This window comes from Rhea pennata, chromosome 18, assembly GCF_028389875.1.
Source record: "Rhea pennata isolate bPtePen1 chromosome 18, bPtePen1.pri, whole genome shotgun sequence".
Classification (NCBI taxonomy): Eukaryota; Metazoa; Chordata; class Aves; order Rheiformes; family Rheidae; genus Rhea; species Rhea pennata.
In genome coordinates this window covers 8,183,364-8,203,787 of record NC_084680.1, presented here as the reverse complement: position 1 = coordinate 8,203,787, position 20,424 = coordinate 8,183,364, and the positions used below count along the sequence as shown (strand labels likewise).

The 20,424-nt window shown below is 47.7% G+C and overlaps 1 protein-coding gene across 3 annotated transcripts; it reads left to right on the top strand.

The window, feature by feature from the left end:
* The first annotated feature begins 741 nt into the window (after positions 1-741).
* On the top strand, positions 742-18,015 carry URM1 (ubiquitin related modifier 1). Of its 3 annotated transcripts, none has more exons than XM_062591167.1 (6): positions 3,432-3,460; positions 10,762-10,936; positions 11,027-11,156; positions 15,866-15,947; positions 16,986-17,034; positions 17,767-18,015. In XM_062591167.1, the coding sequence occupies exons 3-6, from the start codon at positions 11,039-11,041 to the stop codon at positions 17,833-17,835; spliced, it is 318 nt and encodes a 105-aa protein (XP_062447151.1). In that variant the 5' UTR covers positions 3,432-3,460; positions 10,762-10,936; positions 11,027-11,038; the 3' UTR covers positions 17,836-18,015. The 3 variants fall into 3 exon arrangements, with proteins under 3 accessions (XP_062447152.1, XP_062447151.1, XP_062447150.1); XM_062591166.1 differs by lacking the exon at positions 3,432-3,460 and adding an exon at positions 8,288-8,419; XM_062591168.1 differs by lacking the exons at positions 10,762-10,936; positions 11,027-11,156 and adding an exon at positions 742-797 and having other exon boundaries at positions 3,390-3,460.
* The last annotated feature ends 2,409 nt before the right edge of the window (positions 18,016-20,424 follow it).

The following is a 20,424-nucleotide window of genomic DNA, read 5'->3' as shown; positions in this document are numbered from 1 at the left end:
GATGACAGATGTTAGCCATGTTGTTTAATGCGGTACTGGAAGGTGCTCTGTTGCTTCGGCGATGAGCTTGCGAGGAAAGGTGGCAGCGGACAGAACAGGACACTGATTTGCCGTGCGGTTTCTGACGTGCTGAAACACATCTTTCGATGGTGGTGGCAGGGGGAGCGGTCATTAATCTGATCCAGCCTGGCCATTTCTGCTTCCCTACTAAAAATTTAAATGTCACTGCAAGACAGGAGGTGAAGGTCAGGTTGGCTCCGCTACTGGCGGGTGTCTGATAGAGCCCCTTCCCCTTGCACCGCTGGGATGTTCTCCATGTGAAAAATGACTCCGGACAAAGTGAGATGGCAATTTAAAGCAGAGTAACTAGTTGAAAGTCTGAAATAGGAGTTTAGCGTACATCTCTTCTGAAAATCGAGGCAGAATAACCCAGAGAAGAGTGTGCTCACAGCAGATTGCAGGATTGTGGCCTTTAGGTTTTGGTCATCGTCGAATTAATTGAGAAACCCTCTAGGCCAGGCAAGCCCTAGCTCCCGGCTCCAGCTCAAAGCAGGTGACTGCTGCCCCCCGGCCAGGCCCGGGCAGCGGCGAGGCCTGGGGCAGCGCCGGGGCACCCGCAGCACCGCGCCCTCAGGTCGCCGCCGCCATTTGCCGCACCCCGCCTTAGCCGTTGCCAGGCAACGCGGCGCGCCCGGAAGCCGGCGCGGCACTTCCGGCGCGGCCGCTGCGCGCCGTCCCCCGCCCGCCGCCTCCGCCGCCAAGATGGCGGCGCCCGTGTCGCTGCAGGTGGAGTTCGGGTGAGCGCGAGCGGCGGCGGCGCGGGGCGGGCGGAGGGCCGGGGCCGGGGGGGGCCGCGGCTCCGAGGCGCGGCGGGACGGCGGCCGTCCCAGCCCGGCGCAGCACAGCGCCACCGAAGGCCCCGGGGCCCGGCCGCGCCGCCGAGCTCGGGCGCCGCCCGCCTGCGCCGTCCCGGAGCTGCCCTGGGGCCGGGCCTGCGCGGCCTCGCAGCGTCCGGCGCGGGGCGGCAGGTGCCCGGCACCGCCGCGGGTACCTGCCTGGCAAGTCTCTCCCTCTACTCTTTTAGCCGTCTCTTACTGATTAAAATGAGTAATAAAACCTCCCGCTTGTGTTTCGGCGTGTTTCTGTGTGCCTGCGTGGGCTGGGTGCCGGCCGGCACGTACGCTCTGGTTTTCCTTTTAATTCTTCTTCTTAACGTAAAGCAGCAGAGTTCTGTATAGTATTTTAGTTTTCACGTCTTCGTTGCTGTCGTGTCTTCGTTGCTGTAGTATCTGCATCGCTTAAAAGGCCTTTGCCCTGGAAGTCTGTGAATGTTTGCGACTATTCCTGTGCTAGGTTGTTAAAGCCCCCTTTTAGCAAGAGCTAAAAGGCAGCTATTTACTTGATTTTCCCACCCCTTCACAGACACAGAAATGTCATAACCCTTTAAATACCCTCTCCTTAAGAACCCTTTCCTCAGTCTTTCCCGCTTCCAGCTGCAATAACTCTCCTAATTTTCCCAGAAGAGCGAGGTGCATTTTTGCTTCCCTTGGAAATGCATAAATGAGCTCTCTATGTACAACTCACAGCTGAGTTCTCCACAGCTAGTGCATTACAGAAGGACCTTATCTTGCAATCTACATTTCCCCCTGTAACAAAGCGTGACCTTGTTTTCATTGCATAAAAAAATGTTTTTCATATAATTACTGTGACTTGTTCTCTTGCGTGAATCTCAGCTCATGGTAATAATTGCTGCTTCAATTTTCAGATAACTATTTTTTGTGAGCTGGTGGAAGAACACCAACAGAGTGCCCTTTAGGAGAGCTGCTGCATATAAGTAATGCTGCTGATGGCATAACAAGGGTTCTGTTGTGCTCTGCCATTGCAGAGCCAAGAAAACCTAGTACGACATTTTTAGATATTGAATTTAAAGGAACTCAGTAACGTATGGGTGCATTTTTGTTGCTATTTAGGTAATGACATTTTTATGAATAATTTACTGAGTTAATTTTTGAGAGATGCAAGGTACCAGTAAAGACTTCCTGAAAGTATTTTTGTAAGAAATGTTATCTAAAGTAATCTAAATTTAAATTGGAGGGACATTTTAATACAATTAAATGCCCTTTGAAAGGGAGTGGTCATTTGTCTGTCTCAGCAGAGTATCCAGTAATCTGTTGAGTTGCCTTTTTGAATTTCCTGATTGTTGAAACTTTGGCCTTCCTGTTCAGTCTGGAGTCAAGAGCTCATACTGTGCTTGTCTCCTGTGCCTTACTGTAGCATCCCTGTTTCTTATCTATTCCTCCAGTCAAAGGGTGAAGTTTTGTAAACTTCTTCTAAGACTTAATTTAGCCCGCAGCTGCACAACATCTGGTAAACTGACCTATGCTTGTAAAGCTCAAGACTTCGGGAGTTGTTCTTTTTCTAGAAAACAGATATACGCGGGGAGCCAGCTAAGGGTTGTTAAATTGCAGTTACGAAACTGAAATTTTTTTGAAGTGCCTGAGGAAATTAAGTACCGAGACAGAATTGAAATCCCAGTTTTTCCAAGTTGAGGACGGGCTGTACTTGTCCATATTCTGTATTTTGCTCATTCTAGTTCTCTTGTGAAGAGCTGTGGTTCCAGAGACAATTTCACTGTTGTCTAAGGCCAGTCCCCTAGTAAGATCTGAATGTCGGGAAAGGGACTTCTAACCAGGTTGTTCAGTGGAGGAGAATCTATTTATTTATTTAGCTATTTTGTAATCATTGTTGCTTGTTCTGTATGCTTCTCGCAGTGCTCAAATTTATCCTGAGAGGGAATGCTTTGTAGTAGCTAATTCAAGAAGGGGTTGCCAGGACTCAAGGATTCCTGGCTCTGCATCTGACTTGCTATGTAACCTTGTATGAGTCATTTCCTCTTTCTGTTTGCAAGTGGAAACTGGAGAAACATTTATTCCACAAAGATGTTACGATTTTCACGTTTTGTGGAACGCCTTGAGACTTCTGACTGAAAGGTGCTGTAGGAGAGTGGCGTTGGCTATAGTGTGGTGTCTTTAATATTATTTGAATTGAAGCAGTGCTGATAGTTCGAAGGAAAGGGAAGGCTCTGCACTAGGTGCTGCACGACAGTTTGTAAGCTCTCTGGGACAGTTGCCATCTTCCTGTTCTGTTGGGAAGATGCCTGGCACAACGGGGTTCTGGCCTGTGGCTGAGAAATGTGATTGCAATAGGAGACATCAGCTTCCCCTAAGAACTTGCAGTTTGTGGGAGGAAAACTGACAGAGAATCCAGTATGAAATACAGTCTGTGTCATTTCCTTTCTCTATTGTGGCATCTATGTAAATTGCCACTTTTGGAATATCTTTCTTCTGAAGATAAAGCAAAAACTCAGTAGCTTGTTCTTTCCATTTCAGAGGTGGTGCAGAACTCTTATTTGATGGTGTTAAAAAACATCAGGTGACCTTGCCCTGTCAACCAGAGCCTTGTGAGTATCAGAAATTTTTAGATAAGTTGAAAGTATGACAGCAAATGAAATTCATGTGCACAACGATGCCAGTTTGTACAGCAGTTTAGTTAGTTTACAAAGAGAATTAATGTGTTCTAAAAGCAATTTCAGACATGCTATTGATCAGATTGCTTGGCAGACAGTGTTGGTCCTCAAAGTAAATACAAAGCAGAAGTAGTCTGAATGCCTTTCCTATCCTCTAAGCTATTATGAACCGAGCCCTTGCTTAAGGCTTTTGCCTCGCTCCTCCTGAACAGACAACAACCTCTTGAGTGTTTTCAGCAAGTCTACGTTTATCTTAACTGCTGTTTGAAACTACCTTAACCTGTTCTCGCTTCTTCTTTTCCTTACCCTGTTTTATGATTTCCAAGAGACATATACATATGCATGTGCGTATATGTGTATTATATAGATGTGTGTGTATAGGAAAGTAATATGAATGTATTTTATCTACTCATTTGACTTTAAGTTGATATAATTGTTTTAAATTAACTAGATAGTTGCAAATGGCAAAGCTAATGCTTGAACATGACGCTCGACATATTGCATATAGTCTTCCCTGCAATAAAAAATAAGATGCTGTTAAGCTAAAAACTTGGGTATCCAAGCGATGAGCAGTGATAATTTCTGTTTCATGATCTGGAATATCAATACAGAGAAGTGTTGTACTAACTCTCTTGTTTCTCCTTATGTGTATGCATACTTCAGTTGCAACATAATTTTGCCACAGGTATGTTTTGAATTCTACCAGCTAGAAACACTTTATGCTATTTGACAGTGGGATTATAATCAGTGAATGTTAACGACTAATATCTCATGAATAGTTAATACCATAATCTATGTGTTGTGAACACTGATGCCAGAAGTGTTCCTCTCATGCCTAGTCATTAGAGATTGGTACGAACACTTTTGATGCTTGGACATAAATATGTGTAATTCCAATATGATGTGTGAAAACACACTAAAATAGTGTGTTATCTTGTGATTAACGACGGAGACTGGGAATCTAGAAACTTGATTTCCACCCTTTTGTCTGATGCTGATTTGCTTTGTGAGTTTAGTCATGTTGCTTATCTTTCCCCTGTTGCTACTGAAGTAGTAGCAATACTCTCATGTATCACAAGAGAGTTCCAACATTAAATTCTAGCACTATTAAAATACTTAAGATCCTTAGATGGAATGTGTTAAAGAATGCCAAAACACTGATTCATTGTTTTTTAAACTTTTGGGGCTGGAGTATCATTTTCTTTAGTGTTCTGTAAGTTTACGGTACTCACTGATGCCCACTGCGTTCAAACCATGATCGATACTCAGGAAGGAGGGGTTGTTAGAAGAGTTGTTTATTTCTGTCAGGGGAAGGAGAGAATTGCTGCCAAAGAATGATTCTTCTAGCCCGATGGATGTCCGTGCTGGCGTTGCATGTGGCCTAATCCATTCCCATTTGAAGTGGATGGGAAGACTTCTGTAGACTTCACTAGAAGCTGTATTTATCCTACAGAATAAACCTCTCCCTGAAGATCTGGCCTTGTTTCAGGGTTCAAACCCATGGTCTTCAGTAGTTCATTCCAGATTCATATAAGAGATTGTTGCTTCAGGTTTTTCATGCTGCCTTGTTTTTCAGATGCTGCTATCCCTGTAACAGGAGCTGCAGAATGGACAGTGTCTGCATTTCAACTCCTGTAATTGTCAGTCTGATGTTCTCGTGTGCATTGAATGACAGGTTGGTTTCAGTTATAGGGCTGGTTGTGGATTGCACTGCCCGAGGAGCTGACACTGAATTCTGTAGCTTCTGCTACTGGGATAGTTACATCCAGCATAAGGATGAGGCAGACAGGCATGAAGTTAATGTCTGAAATTGCCCCATAAGGAATCACTGGAGCCACTCGTCATAATATTCCAGTTAAGAATTGTGTTGTAGAGCTGAGAAATCTGCAGAATTGGATCAGAAACATGAGAGAATAAGAAATGGGTAAATCAGTGCAATTTTGTAGTGTACCTACTGCCATGCTCATTCACAGTAAGGAAGTGTAATTCAGCATCTCTAGGTAAATAAAGATATGTCTAATGATGTGATTCTTGCTGTCGTGCAGCCAGAATTACACTGATTAGAGAAACAACCGTTTCAGCTGTACACACTGCTGCCTGTTCCTTGCTCACCTTACCCTGTATGTTCATCACCTAATAGTCTGGGGAAAGATCTGTAGTATGAATACTGCTTGAAGACCTGCACTTAATAATCCTATTTTAACTGATTTCGTTAGCTGTGAAGCTCACTTTTGGCCATTTTGGCCTCTCTTACTCACTCTGTCTTTCTTTCTAGATTATTTTTGTCTTTGTCCTCCTTTTTGCTGAGGAGCAGCTTCTCGCTGTGACGTTGGGCTTAGCTATATTTTAATTGTTTAGGTGTTTATATATATATATATCCCAGAGATGAATAGAGATAGAAAATTACTGAACAAATACATACAAACACTTAAGTGAGTAAAACAGCCTGTCCTCCATATTTGACAAGGGCAGTGTTCTCAGAATGACAGTAATGTTCTTTTAACAAATTAGTATATGGTCATATCCTTAATTTCCTGATAAGAGACACTAGGTGGAAAGTGGGTGGATTCAAAATCCATTTAACTTTTTTGAGATTTGATTCTTTGTCCTTTTCTGATGCCTGGAGATGGGCTCCTCAGGGGATTTAGGAAAGGCAAAAGGGAGGAATCTGCAAATGGGACCAGAGCAAGCCACTAGGGGTATAGGCATGTGGCAAGACCTACTTTTGTTATCCAAGGGGCTTTTTGTATCCTTACAACGTCAGTAAAACAGCAGTTCCTAATTTCCAAAGTGGAGCTGGTTTAGCCTGCATGTTTAAGTTGCTGCCAACTAGGAATTTAAAAAGTTGTGATATATCTGTACAGGCAGATAGTTTTACATAAGCTGCACTTTATGCAGGACTGTGTAATCTTCTAGAGCTGCTGCAAAAAGAAGACCTCTAGTTAAACAAGAATCTTGCCCCAAATTGCCGAATATTTTGATCTCATTGATAATGCTGTTAGAGAATCTAAAAGCACTAATGCCCTGTTGGCTTATTCTGCATAAAAACAGTGTGTGTGGGAGAAAGCGGCAGAGGGAATAACGATATTTGTCACTTGGAGAGAGGATTAAATTGGCAGGGAAATCAACTTTATTTTCAAGCATCTAAGAGGCTATTAGAGACAATGGAGCATAAAAGAGAGAAACCCTAAATTAAAAACTGAAAATGTATTTGGCAGCCTCCTCCTGAAACAAGCCACAGTAATTTAACCAAGTGCTTCAGTAATCAAATAGATCATTGTATGACTGCTCTGCAAGCAATGTCGGAGCTCCTTCCTCCATCTCGCTGGGACTCACAGTGGTGGATTTGTCTATGGCCATGCGAATTGCATTGACTCTGTTGGAGGGGTAGGAAATAACAGAGATTGTTTAACCCTTGTGGTAATTTCAGGTTTAGATCAGTGGTGTCATGCTGACGAAGAGTGTTTACAAAACCTTACTGCTGTGCTCTCTACTGGATGTTGTATCAGAGGGTTGAGGCTGTTTACAAAGTGCAGTGATTGTGCTGCAGGCTACTCAGCTGCAGGTCACAGGACTTCTGATTCCAGCTGTAAGGGAACGTCTCCTGTGGTTTTGGTGATCGGATCTGTATTTTTGGAGCAGTGGTAACAAAGGTCAGCAGTGATTGCCCGGACTTGCTGGAGCAGTCAAGAATTTTCTCTATTTTGGCACGCACAATTTGGAATCATAAATTTTTAATTTGTGTGTTTTGGTAATTGTTTGTGGTTTCCCGTTACCAAAACCCTAGGGAAAAACCCTGTTGCTAATCAGATTTTTTAGAGGGAAATTAAAATAATCTGATGAGTGCTGCTTATGTGAAAATCCCTACAGAGAAGAGCATGGTATGCTCCTCAGGAGCTTCGCTTTCCAGAGGCCTTGTTGTGTGCAGCATGGAGGATTGCTGGGGAGTTGGGAGCATTCATCATATCGGAAAAGAGCCTGGGGATCTCCCGGAGATCAGACCTGTGTTACAGGCAGAGTGGCTTAAAAAATACAGCATGTTGTGTGTTCAGAATTGACTGGGGACCTATGCCAAAGCAATGTGTAAAATCAAGAGTGAAAGTTGGCGTCGGTTGTCTGTAAACGCCCAGTACGATGGCTGGGTAGTATTTAGCAGTTAATAAGTTATTACTGTTCTGGAATGCTTTTATTGCTGTGCTTATTATTCCTAATGTTTTTAAACTCACTCCAAAAAAAAAAAAAAAAAAGGGGGGGGGGAATAAAAATATTTTTGGTAATGTAGGGACTTATTGGAAGAACAATAATAAAATATAACTTAATGGAATTTCATGCAATCCAATCCTTTTTAACCACAGCATATGGCACTTCCAGTTCTCAAAGGACTCCGGGGTTTTTCCCCTGCTCATGCATTTTTCTCCGGCAGGTAATTATATATTTGTTGGCAAGAAAAAGGAGGCTCGGTGGGTTACCCACAGTGGGACCCCAGCCTAGACCAGAGGCAGAGTTCAGCCCTGGCTCCCAGCGCTCTTTCCTGCGCTCGGCGCGTGCAGCCAGGCCTGCGGCACCAGGAGCCCGGGGCGGTGCCGCGGGGGTGCCGCTGCGGGTGCGCGCTGCCCGCCACGGGCGCCCCGGCTGCGGGCCGAGCCTCCCGCGCGCCGCCCCGCCGCGGGGCTGCCGGTGCGCGCCGTTTCCGGGGGGCCCTCCCGGCGGGGCGATGCTCGCTTCTGCGCAAGGAGCAGGTCCTTTTTCTAAGGAAAAGCCGGACCGGTTCAGATCCTCGCAGGAGCAGCCCCAGCGCCCTCCCGGAAGGCCGAGGAGCAGCGTTACCGGATCGGCTCATCCCAGGTCATTGTGAAAGGAGCTTCCCAGGCACAGAGGACCCGGCTCTTGTGTGTGAGCAAATCCGTGCGGTAACAAAGCCTGGCTTTTCCACCCTCCCTCCCAGCCGCTGTACTGCAGTGCGGACACCTAGTTGGATAACCTTTCCGTGCCAGCCCCCCCGCCCTGCTCCCTCTTTTCTCTTGGTGGGATTTGCTGTGGTGACAGCGCTGTTCAGAGGGTGGCAGCGGAGCAGGGCCGGGGAGGAGGATCCGGGCCCTTTAAACCGCTTAGCATGCGGTTCACACGGCTCCGGGCCAGCTGTTCCTTTCTCCTCCTGCCCTCACTCACAGGAGTTGTTTGCTGAGCTCAGAGCTCCTGTGCAAAATTGCTTTTCAAAAGAGCCACTTTCTGCTTAATTAAACAATGAGCCGCCGTCCCTCTGCACATCTGTAAAGCTCCCTCTGCAGCCCCTTTATCCCACAAACTGCTCCATTCTTACCTCCATTCACTTGTAAATCCTCCCCCCCTTCCCCCCCTACCCTGATCATCTCACTGGCCCTTTCTTTTCCCCTTTCAAGTAAGACTGAGGGGCTTGGAGTATCCGTGGGGGTGGCTGGCTTGGGTGGACAGGAATCGGTTTAATGGTGCTTGCCATGGGTGAGAGTCTAATAATAGCAAAGCAAATCTTAGCCTGAAAGTGAGAGGCAAGGACTGGGCGCCGCGTGATTTCTGTATTTAGAAGAATAAAATCACGACAGCTAGTGAGATTCGAGACTGATTCACCCCAACAGTCAGAGAGGATGCTGGCCACCAGCGAGGCTGGAAAGGGGGTGAGGAGCTGACTTCAAGGAGCTGCGGTATCCTGCTGGCAGTGCCAGAGTGAGCTGGGCCCAGGGGATTCCCTGTGAGCAGGACAGTGCCAGGCCGCCGGGAAATCCCTCTGCATCTTCTCTGCATGAGCAGTCACGTTTCTTTGTGAACTCTTTGGTCTCACATGAGCTCTGTGTAGTCCCTTGTGATAACGATAAGGTTTTCCATTTCAATGCTCCGTGTGCCTGCACACACAGAAAAACCCAGAAGTCAGGAAAATGCAAGAGGGGAAAATTCAGTGTGATGGGTTTCAGCCAAGCTTTATACCTGCAGTCGGTAATGCATTCTTTGAATTGTCTTCCTGAGCAGCTTAAAAAAAATTATCCAGCAACAGTTCAAGGTTAAGCAGGATAAATGAATGGAAAAGTGATGAGGTGAGGTATCTCCTTTATCACGGGGAAGGACAGAGAGTAGCTGGGGTGGTGCAATGTCATGGGTAGCAAAGATTGATAGGGAGGAATGAAGAAATGGGATTTTGGACTGCGTAGTAGGAAGATTCTTAATTGCAAGAACTGTTAGACCATGGCACAGTCTTGTTGGGGTTTTAGTAGAAGGCCTATGTTGCTCAAGCTTTTTAAAATCTGAGTGGGCAGAACTCAGGATGGTCTTTTGTAGAGAATAATTCTGCATGGGTAGGAGGATAAAATTACAGAACTGTCAACAAGATATTATTTTTGATGTCTGTGATCCCCAATCCAGCCCTTTTCTGCCTGTGGAATACAGCTTTGAGGCTCTCCCTGGTTCCTTCCTTTGACAATTTTGAACAAGAGGCAAGACCCTGGACCAGCACTAGTGATCTGTGATCCTAATTAAAAGAGACAGTTTGGTGCACTGGCATTTATTTGGGAGCCTGAAGTGACAATAGCATTGGGTGTTATAGGATTAGATGCTCTGACTTTGGAAATGTGTAGGGATTAGGTTTACCCTGAGGATCAGCTCCGAGCTGCTTTCCTGTGACAGGAGCTGATGGATCTGGAGACTTGCTACTGACTAGTAAATGGGATTGGAGATCCCTTGAACTTGTGTTCTCCTGCTACCAAACTGTGGGGAATTAAAGATTCCAGGCAGCTCTTCTCCAGTTCATGTGAGTTGTGAAAAAATCTCGTGTCTGAGAGCTACTGGGTGATGGCTGGGATATGAGTCTTCACTCTGTTAACAGGCGGATTATGAAAGACCCTGGTGATGTCTTCCCATCGTGTGGATAGAAGAGAGTAGAGAAGAGTATTACTAAGCTGAGACTGGAGAATGGGATGTCGTAATGCAATTAAAAATTACAGAAGCCAAGGCCTTGATGGTCTCCTGTTGTGTACAAGAGCAGATGAGAGCAATGATTGGGATTCTCTTATGTCTGGCTGTAGTTACCCTCTAATTTTTTTCATAGCACGTAACTCACTGCCCACTCCAGTATGTGTCAGGATTGGCTTGTGCGCTCGTCAGAGAAAATGGGTTTTGCTCTTCTCAGCCTTGCTGCTCCCTCTGCGTAGCACTGAACCTGTTTGCCTGCGACTCCGTTTATATATGCTGTTCCCGTTCTTCTTCTGCAGTTTATCGCACACCTTTGTCAGCTTTGGTGAATGATTCGTATGTCGAATGGGGGACTGGAGGAGCCTGAAGAATCCTTTCGGCCCAGTTTTGTGACGAGCTTTCTGGGAGAACGGATTCCAGGAGTGCCTTAAAACGCAAAAGCACGGCGAAGGCGTTCACCTGGAGGGGCGGCAGGTATCAGGAGCGAGTTTGCCTGTTTTAAAAACAAGCTGCTGAAGAGGCGAAAGGGGGTTACAGATTGTCTTTCCACACATTTCCATGCAGGCAGCGGGAATAATGGGAGAGGAGCGGCCGGGAAGGGGCTTTGTCATGGTTACAGGCCGGTGGCTGAGAATGGGGGTGGAGCGGCGCTCGTCCAGAGTTAGTGACCTCAGCAAATTGGAGCTCAGCCACGGTCAGTATGATAAATGATCTTATTCTGGGTCAAAGAAATGGTACCCCACAGGGAGGTATCCGCAAGGCGGCCCGGGAAAACTGCCTGTGCTCTTGTGGCACTGACCCCTTAGTGACCAGTGCTGCATATATCTTATTTATTACAGACCAGAAGGGAATTTTCCATGGTTAGGCCTTTATAGGGATCCCCTATTTGCCTGAAATAAACTCTCAGTTTTGCAGCCAAGGCAAGAATATGGCAGTAATTACATCCTCTGGATGCCCTTCCAGGCATTTTGCACTGTGCACTGGTTTGTATGTGGATTTTAAGGTGGAGGATATGGAGGTGTCTGGGCATTGCATGAATGTACGTGAATCTGCCAGTGACCTGTGCAGCTCCCTGGTAACAGAGTTGTGTGTTCTTGTCAACCAATATTACAGTTGCACAAAATCCTTCTGCGTTTCTGCACATTTATCAGTTCAGTGTGAGGTTTTTCTAGTGTAACATCCAGCTTGATGTTTCTTATTCTAGGCACCTGTTTTCTCTCTGCACACAGTGAGCGCCCTCTTTGCTGAGTTATCACTGATGAATCTGTCAGGCCCAGGAGGTTTTATTGAGCTGGGAAAGATCTATGGATTTCAGCCTTGGTTTTGAGGGTGCAAATGAACCCAGGCTTTTGTTCCAGGCAATACTAAAATGGAGTCCTAGCTTCATTTCTCTTGCAGGGGAAGCTCAGCAGATTCTTCATCAATGAACAGTTGGGATAATACAGAAGATCAGGCCTCAGAGGATATGTGAGAGCGCTGAGCGGGCTCTGCAGTTCTTCCTGCCACAATCAGGAACATTTATAACGCAGCTGGGCTGAAAATGAGCCGATGCTGTTGGGTTTTTGTGTGCACGCTCACTGCAGCTTTTGCATCCTGTCCGCTGGTGTGACAAGCCAGTGACTTTGTGTCACTGCAAGCACATCCTTCGTTTTCCTGAGCTGTGTTTCACTGGGTGATTTGTTTTATGCATGTATTGTGGATTTGAGCTCCCATCTGTGCACTTGAACTAAGCAGTTTTCTCAAATGTTTGCCGTTTTTTCTTTTTTTAATTAACTTTAGATTATTTTTTCCTGAGAATTTGGAGGGATTTGTACTGTTGTACAGGCAACAGAAGCTGTCTCTGTGTACAAATGAGACCAGGCTTTCCTACCATGTGCTTCAGCCCCTCCTTTGCAGTTTGAGGATAGTTCAGCTTCCTTGGCCCATTTGCTGAGGCTTCTCTGCTGACACCGCCAGTGGTGAGGGCAGTCAATGATAATTAGAGTGGATTTTGTGGTGTGGATATTTGTCTGCTGTGAAGGGGATGGAGCAGGCTACCAAAGGGATTTCACGGAGGCTGTGCAGTAGTAATAAATACATGTCATCATTGCGATGAGCTGGATTGAACTGGTGACCTTGGGGAGAAACGCTGGATCATCTGAGCAACCGTCTGAACCTCACTCTTGGGCCAAAACGCATGGTCGCCTGTCACCGCCAAGTGCCAGCACGCACAGCTCAGCTCCACTCCTGTAAACAGCACATGCCTCTGCCCTGGAGATAGGGTCCAGCCTTAGCACAACAGGAGTATAAAATTGCTATGTTGGTAGCGACGGTTTAACTTGTCAGTGGATGTGACGCCTGGCCAGGCTGGTATTTTTTCCTTCTTTTATGTTATATCTAGAGGGCCTGATGTTTGCACAGCAAATCCTCAGCCCGAGGAACTGGAAACCTGGGTTAGACTTGTAGCACGGTGTCACGAAGAAAAGGTCTTGGGAAGGATCCGAACATCAGTAAAAAGAGATGAGCAGTTGTGCTACAATTTCCTTCTTGTTATTTCCGTTAGGATAACATATAGGATCCCGAGTTGTTGATCCAGACTGAACTGCGAGATGACTTCTCCACAAACCACTCACAATATAAGTAATCTTGTTCCCTTTCAGTATCCTACTTGGGGGAGATGGTTTTGGTGTGGTTCTGGTCATTTTTCATCCTTTATAATTGATTTGCTCTGGTAATACTGGCATACAAAATGTAAAGACATGAGGGTGGGCAAAAAATCATTGCTGAGAAAGCAGCTGAGAGTATGTCTTCAGGTTGGCTGTGGGGAAGGAGTCTTAATTTTCATTGCTGTTTGCAGCAGGGAAGCTCCAGGCATACACAGTTTTCTTCCTACTAATTCTTCAGTATGTGTGTACGTGACTTCTAGGGGAGGAGTAAATGAATGTAGGCTCAGGTGGGGCTGAAAATAACATTTATTGTGGCTAGAGTAGGGGTGAGGGAATCTTCCAGTGCAGCCTCAAATAAATCAGTCCTCTCGCCCCTTCCTCCAAGCTGCTTCTCGGTGGCTGTGTTTCATCCAGCCGGCGCCGCGTGTTTCTGTTTAAATGATCTCTCCTGAAAAGTCCCAGAGGAAAGGGCTGCTTATTGCATCCACGGCGACTGGTGTACGGCACGGCTCATTGTGCGCGCCCTGCCGCAAGTGCCTCGTGCATAAATATGAAACAGCTCGCCGGCGTCATTGTGCTGGGGCTGGTGTCCCCTTCGTGTCCCCCTCCTTCTCCTGAAGGCTTCTCTCCATCTTTCTTCCTCTACGGCTTTCCTTTCTCGGTGACGGAGCGCGGGAGCCGTTTGGGTGGGAGATCCTGAGGGCTTTGCGTTGCGGCAGCGCTTTTCGGTGGAAGGCAAATACAGCGAACTCCTCCTGTTCCAGGGGCTGAGCGGCCGGCGCGGTGCGGCTGCTGGGTGGCTCTCACCGCCTCCGGTGCATGTTGCTAGGAAAGCAACGGAAAAATGGTTGATTCTGTGCTCTGAACCACCTATCACTCTAGGGAGTCGTGGGTCGGCCCCAGGCAGGGGATGCAGTTCAGTGGGCAGGTTTAGGGCGCAAAGCGGATCCCTGTGTTGTGATCAGAGCCATCCCCTTTCCAGGGGCGGCGATACCTGGTGTTCCCCCAGGCAGCAGTGAGCCTGAAGTGCCGCGGAGGGAGCCTGCGATCCCGTGCCGCTGCGGCCTGGGAAGCGGAGGGGATCACAGAGGAGCTCCTGCCCGCTGTCCCTGGGTAAAAGGCCCCATCTGCTGCGGTCAGGCACGTCCCCGCTGCCTAGACGCGCACCTGCCTACAGCAGGACGGTTTCATCCTTGATGCAAAGGAAGGCACTGGTGTGGCAGAAATGATGGGGGAGACTTTGCTCTGTCCTGGGCAGCACCCTTGATCCCGTCATATCCCGGTTTAAGGCAGAGCTTCTGCCTGCTGCTGCAGAGCATTTATTTTTGCTGGTCATGAAGCTAACGCACAGGGAATAGGATGCTGGGTTTTAATTTTAGCTCTGTCTGCGAGAGGTGTGTGAAAAGGTTTCCTGTGACTAGAACTGGGTTATCACACGTGAGGGAGACGTGGAAACCCATCCGCCGTCCCTGCTCGTGCTGCCGAAAGGGGCTCCAGCCCTCGCTGGTGGATCTGCGCGTTCGGAAAGCTTCCTCGTGCCTCTAAAACAAACACAACTCTTCGGGGGCTTTCAAAGGGCTGTTTAAAGGAGCCCCGGGAGAATAACTGATTGTGGATTCAGAATGATGAAGTGGTTTGTGGAACAGTGAAATATAGAGGCAAATGCAGGAGAACTCCACATTGTAATTTGTCAGCTTCTCTAAACCCTGTAACGGATTATTCTCCCCCTCTGTTGCTTCTCACCTCTCCAATAGGAAATTAACTGATGCTATCACTAAAGAAATTGTTTTTGCCTCACGAAGTAAAATTGATACTATAAAAACCCGCCAGCAGTGTCTCCTCCTCCTTTTACATGAAGACAAATCCTTCCTGTCACCTACTGAAATGGAAAGATAAGGCTGAGCTTTAATAAAGGAGCTCTTTGCCCAAAGTGTAGTGGGAGAGTGGCTTGTGCAGAGGCAGAAGGCACAGCGTGGGGAACACACGGCTACGACAGCAGGTGTGATGCCAAAGGATATTACAAGTGTCCAAAATACAACCGCCACGACCAGTGCGTTTATGTTTAATGCACAGTTACACACGTGTTCGTGTAGTGGAGCTCTTGTTTCCAACAACGCATGCTAGTTTTGGTACTAATGACCACCACGTATTCCTTTTAGATAGTTAGGCTTGTTTCTTTGGATTTTTTAAATCTAATTAAACACACATGCAGTTAAATGCAAGTTTGTTAGGCAATAACAAAATATACAGGACGTGGGATGTGTTGAGGAAATATTAACATCTGGAATCTCCTGCTGGTTTGACTTCTCAGCATTAATTCTGCATTAATTCTTTGTGGGGATGCATATAACGTGTGCACGTGTGCTCGTTGAAAGAGGCAGCCCTTCCTGGTGAATGCTGATCTGGACGAGCTTGAGGGCTTCCTTCTGTTACTCCCCTAAAGAGCTGTACTTTGTCGTTCAACCGAAGATCACTGTTCCTTGAATTGCCCTTTTTCTGGGAAGGAGCAAACCTTTTCTGCTATACTGTAGAGTCTGGGGCAGGGCTCCTGCGGCTTTGAGCTCCCTTGATTCAGGGGTGCACATTAGGTGCTAATAAGGGACAGTTCTGTTTTGCAGTTTCTTGCTAGTGAAGGTTTGCAGCTATCCCCACCTACCCTGCGTGTTCCTCACCCACTCTTTTGTGGACAGTCACTTTGTTCTGGCATCAGCTAGGAGCCATCAGCTAGTCTGTAAACTGCTATCCTTTCTCCTTTCAGGGGATATCAGAAACCTGCTAAAGTGGATCAAACAGAATTTGTTGAAAGAACGACCGGAATTATTTATACAAGGGGATTCTGTGTAAGTACAAATGCTGTGCATCTTTCTCGTGTTTCTCTGTCTGTTGATCCCTGTGGTTTGGGATACGTTTTTCATGCTGGTTGCAAGAAGGAAGTTAATGCCTATGGAAATATGGGATATGTTAAAGTGATGATGAGGAGGGTGTCCCATTGATTTGGAAGGAATTCCAAGCTAAATCTCACAGTGCTCCAGAGCGAGCATGTCTGTCTTTCTCAGCTCTCACCCCAGATCCTTAAATCTGAAGCAGAAACACATATGCTTTGTGTTCTCCATGTTGTCACCTGGAGCACTGGTAGCACATGTAGCCTCAACTCCAAGAGTTTTAGCAGGTCTGTCCGTTCCCTGCTGACATCACTGGGACTGAAGCAGTCACTCGGAGAAGTGCCAACATATATTTCTTCTGGGAAATGTATTTTTATTGTCAAAATGGGGCCAATCTTGTGGAAGGAAAAAAAAAAAAGGCAAGAGAAATGGAGCAGAGTGAGCTGTGCAAGCCATCCCTGACTGCGGGGTGGCGCTGGGGGTGTTTAGCATTCGTCACGGATCTTTGTGAGCTGAAGCGTGTGCCAGGTCCCCTGGTAACAGGAGAGACAATTGCAGGACACTGAAGATCAAAGAGGGGGAATCCCTTTGCCTGTAATCATGGGCTCTGAGTGGATCTGGGTGTTTACTGCCTTTGGTAGGGGCACCGGAATAGCTTCCCCTACCTCCGCACTGAGCTCTCTGTGCTCGACTGTGGTGTGTGGGTTTTAATTACCTGGCTTTTCTACATTGTACGGAAATGTAGTCATCTTGGAGCATCCTCAGGAATGGTGCATTTTGATTCAAATGAGCTCTGGGATTGCTTCTGCCTCCCCTTTATTTGATCTACAAAGTGCACAGACTGTACCTGTTTCCACCTCCGTGCTAGGATTCCTTTTTCTCTTTGGTTTTACATGCAGTCAGCTTGTGATCTGTGCTTTTAAATCCCTTGTTCTTAACTATTTGTGAAGCTTTTTTAGCAGCCCTATATCCTAATTATTTCTCTGTCTTCTGCAGGAGGCCAGGAATTTTGGTGCTCATCAACGACGCAGACTGGGAGCTAATGGTCTGTACTCCTTCAGTTTGACTTTCTATGTTGAAAATACTGCTCTGTCTGTTTTGTGATTGCTCTCAGAGAAGCTATTTCTGATTCTTGCCCAAAGCAAAGCATCTAATATTTGAGGGGAAAGGGGTGGACTGAGATCTCTCACCATGTATTGTGCCACAGTGGCTGTTCAAAAGCCTGGAGCCGTTACCTAACCTGCTGAGTCTCATCAGCCAGTTGGTGTCTGAAAAGAGATCACCCATATTCCCTGATCTCTAGCAACAGGCTTTACACCTCTGGGAGCTGTGCTGCTTTCACCCGCATTTGAGATAAAAACTTGGTGGGTACCACACAGTGTCAGAGCCCTGGGCAGTTGCCAGATCCCCTGCACCAACGTAAGGTGGTTGCATAGCTGGGAAGACAACGCCAGGGAGATTTCTACCCAAACTGGCTGGTATCTTCCCTTCTCAGTGCACTGTTGAGCTCAGACAATAAACAGTCACTATTTTCCTGCCTTAGGCAACCACCTGTTCTGTCAATACCATGGTCCAGAAAGCGGCATGTTCCTGGGATAATGCGTGTCAGCTCCCTGTCTGATCTCTCACCTTTGCTTCCTTTAAGGCTAAAACCTCAGTCTTTCCCCTCTGCACTCCCCAACGCTCCCCATCTTTTTATGAGCTGCTTTCTCTTTGCAGTTAGTATTTCGAAGTGACATTCAAACCATTTTTCTTTTTTTTTTTTCTTGGCCTGCAGGGTGAGCTGGATTATAAACTCCAGGACCAGGATAATGTGCTTTTCATCTCAACATTACACGGCGGGTGAACCCTGGAAAAACAAGAGGACTTAAATCCAAACCCCTGGGCAAAAAAAACCCAACCCAAAACCTAAACCCACTCAAATCTCTCTTGAACTGTCCATGGCTCCACATCTTCCTAACGAGTTCACTTGTTACTAGACATCCAAATAAAACCCTGCCAACATGCAGCCTGCTGTGCACCACAACCACGTCCATCTTTTGCTTCTCCTTTCACCTCTCCCGACTGCGCTTCCAGGTACCATAGCAAGCAGAGAGCACCAGCTGCATGTGGGACTTTATTTTCCCTTGACAGAAGGAAGAGGGGCACTGAAAATTGTGTAGAATGATGTGTCTTTTCAGGCAGCGAGACATTCTGGGGGAGTTGTGCTGCTTTGTAGCAAGGCTGGGATGCCTCAGCTTTGGTGCCGGAAGCGGGGATTCTTTTCCACACAATGCTTATTTATTAGAGTGTCTTTGTATAGCCTCTGCACCAAGCCACAAAGTGATTGGGGAAGAGTGGGACATGAAATGCAAGGAAACAAAAGATAACTTCACTAGCTTTTCCATGAGCTGGTGGAGATTACAGCTTGAGCGACCTCTGCAGTGGCTCTGCACTTGTCTTGCTAATTATCCATGGGAAGTGGGAGAGAAACATTATGCTTTTTGAGTTTGTTTTTCTGATGCCTTATGCCTCCTTCATACCTGAGCCAAAGGAGGGTGAAGTACTAGCCAGTGAACAATATCGATTTATAACCATTTGGTCCGGGGGTAAATAAACCCATGCCTGGCCCAAGACGGTAGAGGTTGGTAAGGGCAACAACGTCAATGTTTCTGTCAACGTGATGGACAGAATTCAGCAGCCTTCGTTTCATTCTGTGCGTACACGGAGCGCTGGGGAGCTGCGTTGCTTCTGGCGAGGTGCGGAGCCCGACGCTGCGTAGGGCAGGTTCCCGCGGCCCCGGCTGCTTGCTTTGGTGGGTGCATGTCCTCTGCGGGGACGTCTCTCGTCACCAGCCCGAGGAGGGTGGGAGCCCGGGAAGGCCTGGCCGGGGAACCGCTAGGGCTCGAAACGCACAGCAAAAACGCCGAAACCTGGAAAGAAAGAAAGTGGCTTTTAACCCCTTCCGTCAGTGGGAGGGGGAGGCTTCTTATTGCGTGCTCTGAGGAAGTCCTGGGAGCGCAGTGGAAGTGAGCGTGCGCGGTGCGGCTAGGACAGGGATGCCGTTCGGTTTTCCAGAAGTTTCCTTGGATGGACGGACGGACTGGCCAGCCTGCCGGCCCTGATGGGAGCGCAGGGGAGGGTCAGAGCAGATAGTGCCGGTGCCAAGAGGTCTGAAACGTGCTGAGCAAATTTCTTCCGTGGTCCTTCTCATGCTCCCCTCCGTCCTTCTCACCTGGGTTTATACACGGCTTCTAGAGCACGTGGTTTAGCCCGACTGCAGCGCTCCTGTCTGAGCAGCGGGTCTGCCGGGGCCGAGGGCTCGCCTCCTCCGTGGGCTGCTCTCCGGACATCTCGGAGCTGATCTGCTCCCTGTCCTGCCCTGTCCTGGACCTCCCGCAGCTGCAGTGACCAGCGCGCTGCACCAGCCTTTGCTCAGGCAGGCTGGCCCTGCCACCGCGCGTGGTCACCGCACCGAGCCGTTCCTGTCCTGCACCGGACAGAGGAGTTATTCTGTCTGATGGGGAGAGGGTGTCGCAAAAAGCTTCCCTCGTCTGACTTCTCCCCTCTGGCGTGTTTACCCTGCCGTAGCCTGTGTAACTAAAAGTACCCGTGGGCTATGATGCTGTTTCATCTGAGAAACATTAACTTCAGAGAACATTATTGGTAATGAAATAATATTCAGCCTTTTCAAATCCAGCTGCCGCAACTTGAGTCCAGCTTGCTCCATTTGTAAATGGCCCGGGCCAAAGACTCTTCTCTTCCCCGGAGTCACCCGCGGTTGGCTTTGCGGGCGAGCCCCGTGCAAGGCGCGCCGGGGCGGTGGAAAGGGGATTCCAGGTGACGGTAGGGACCGGCTGGAAAGCAGCAAACCTATGTGGTGTGCAACTTGAAACAGGCCTAAAACCCAGCGGGGAAAGGCAGGTTAATCTGCTCTGCTGTCTGCCCTGCTTCTAAACTGCATTTTTGCCTTAGGCTGGACTATTCTGTTCTCATTTCCCCTCCCCGAGCTGTTTGTTCATGGTAGGACGAGCTCCTTCTTTGGGAAGCGTTATTCCCCTTACCAGCGCAGGTAGACCCGGATGGATTAGCTCCCGCTGTAGTAAAAGCTGCCAATCATTGCTAGAAAAGCTGGAAATACTAAGGTGAGGGAAGCTGGGTGAGGGGAGTGGGGAATAAGGATGTAGCAAAATCCTGCAACAAAAGTTTTCGAAATAAAAGCCTTTTAAAACCTTCTTTGCCTCAAGCTTTGTCCTACATCGGCTCTTGGTGAAATTTTGCTCGGGTCTTGTAATGCTTCCCTCCTCCTCCTGGGTTTCCTTGGCAGCCCCGACAGAGTCGCTTGGCTTGCGGAGTCATAAAGCCTCACTGTTCGAAGCCTCCGGATTGCGGTTTAATGGGGGCCGCTCCGGTTGGGGCTGGAGGAGGATGTCGGACCGCAGCAGCCCTCCGCTTC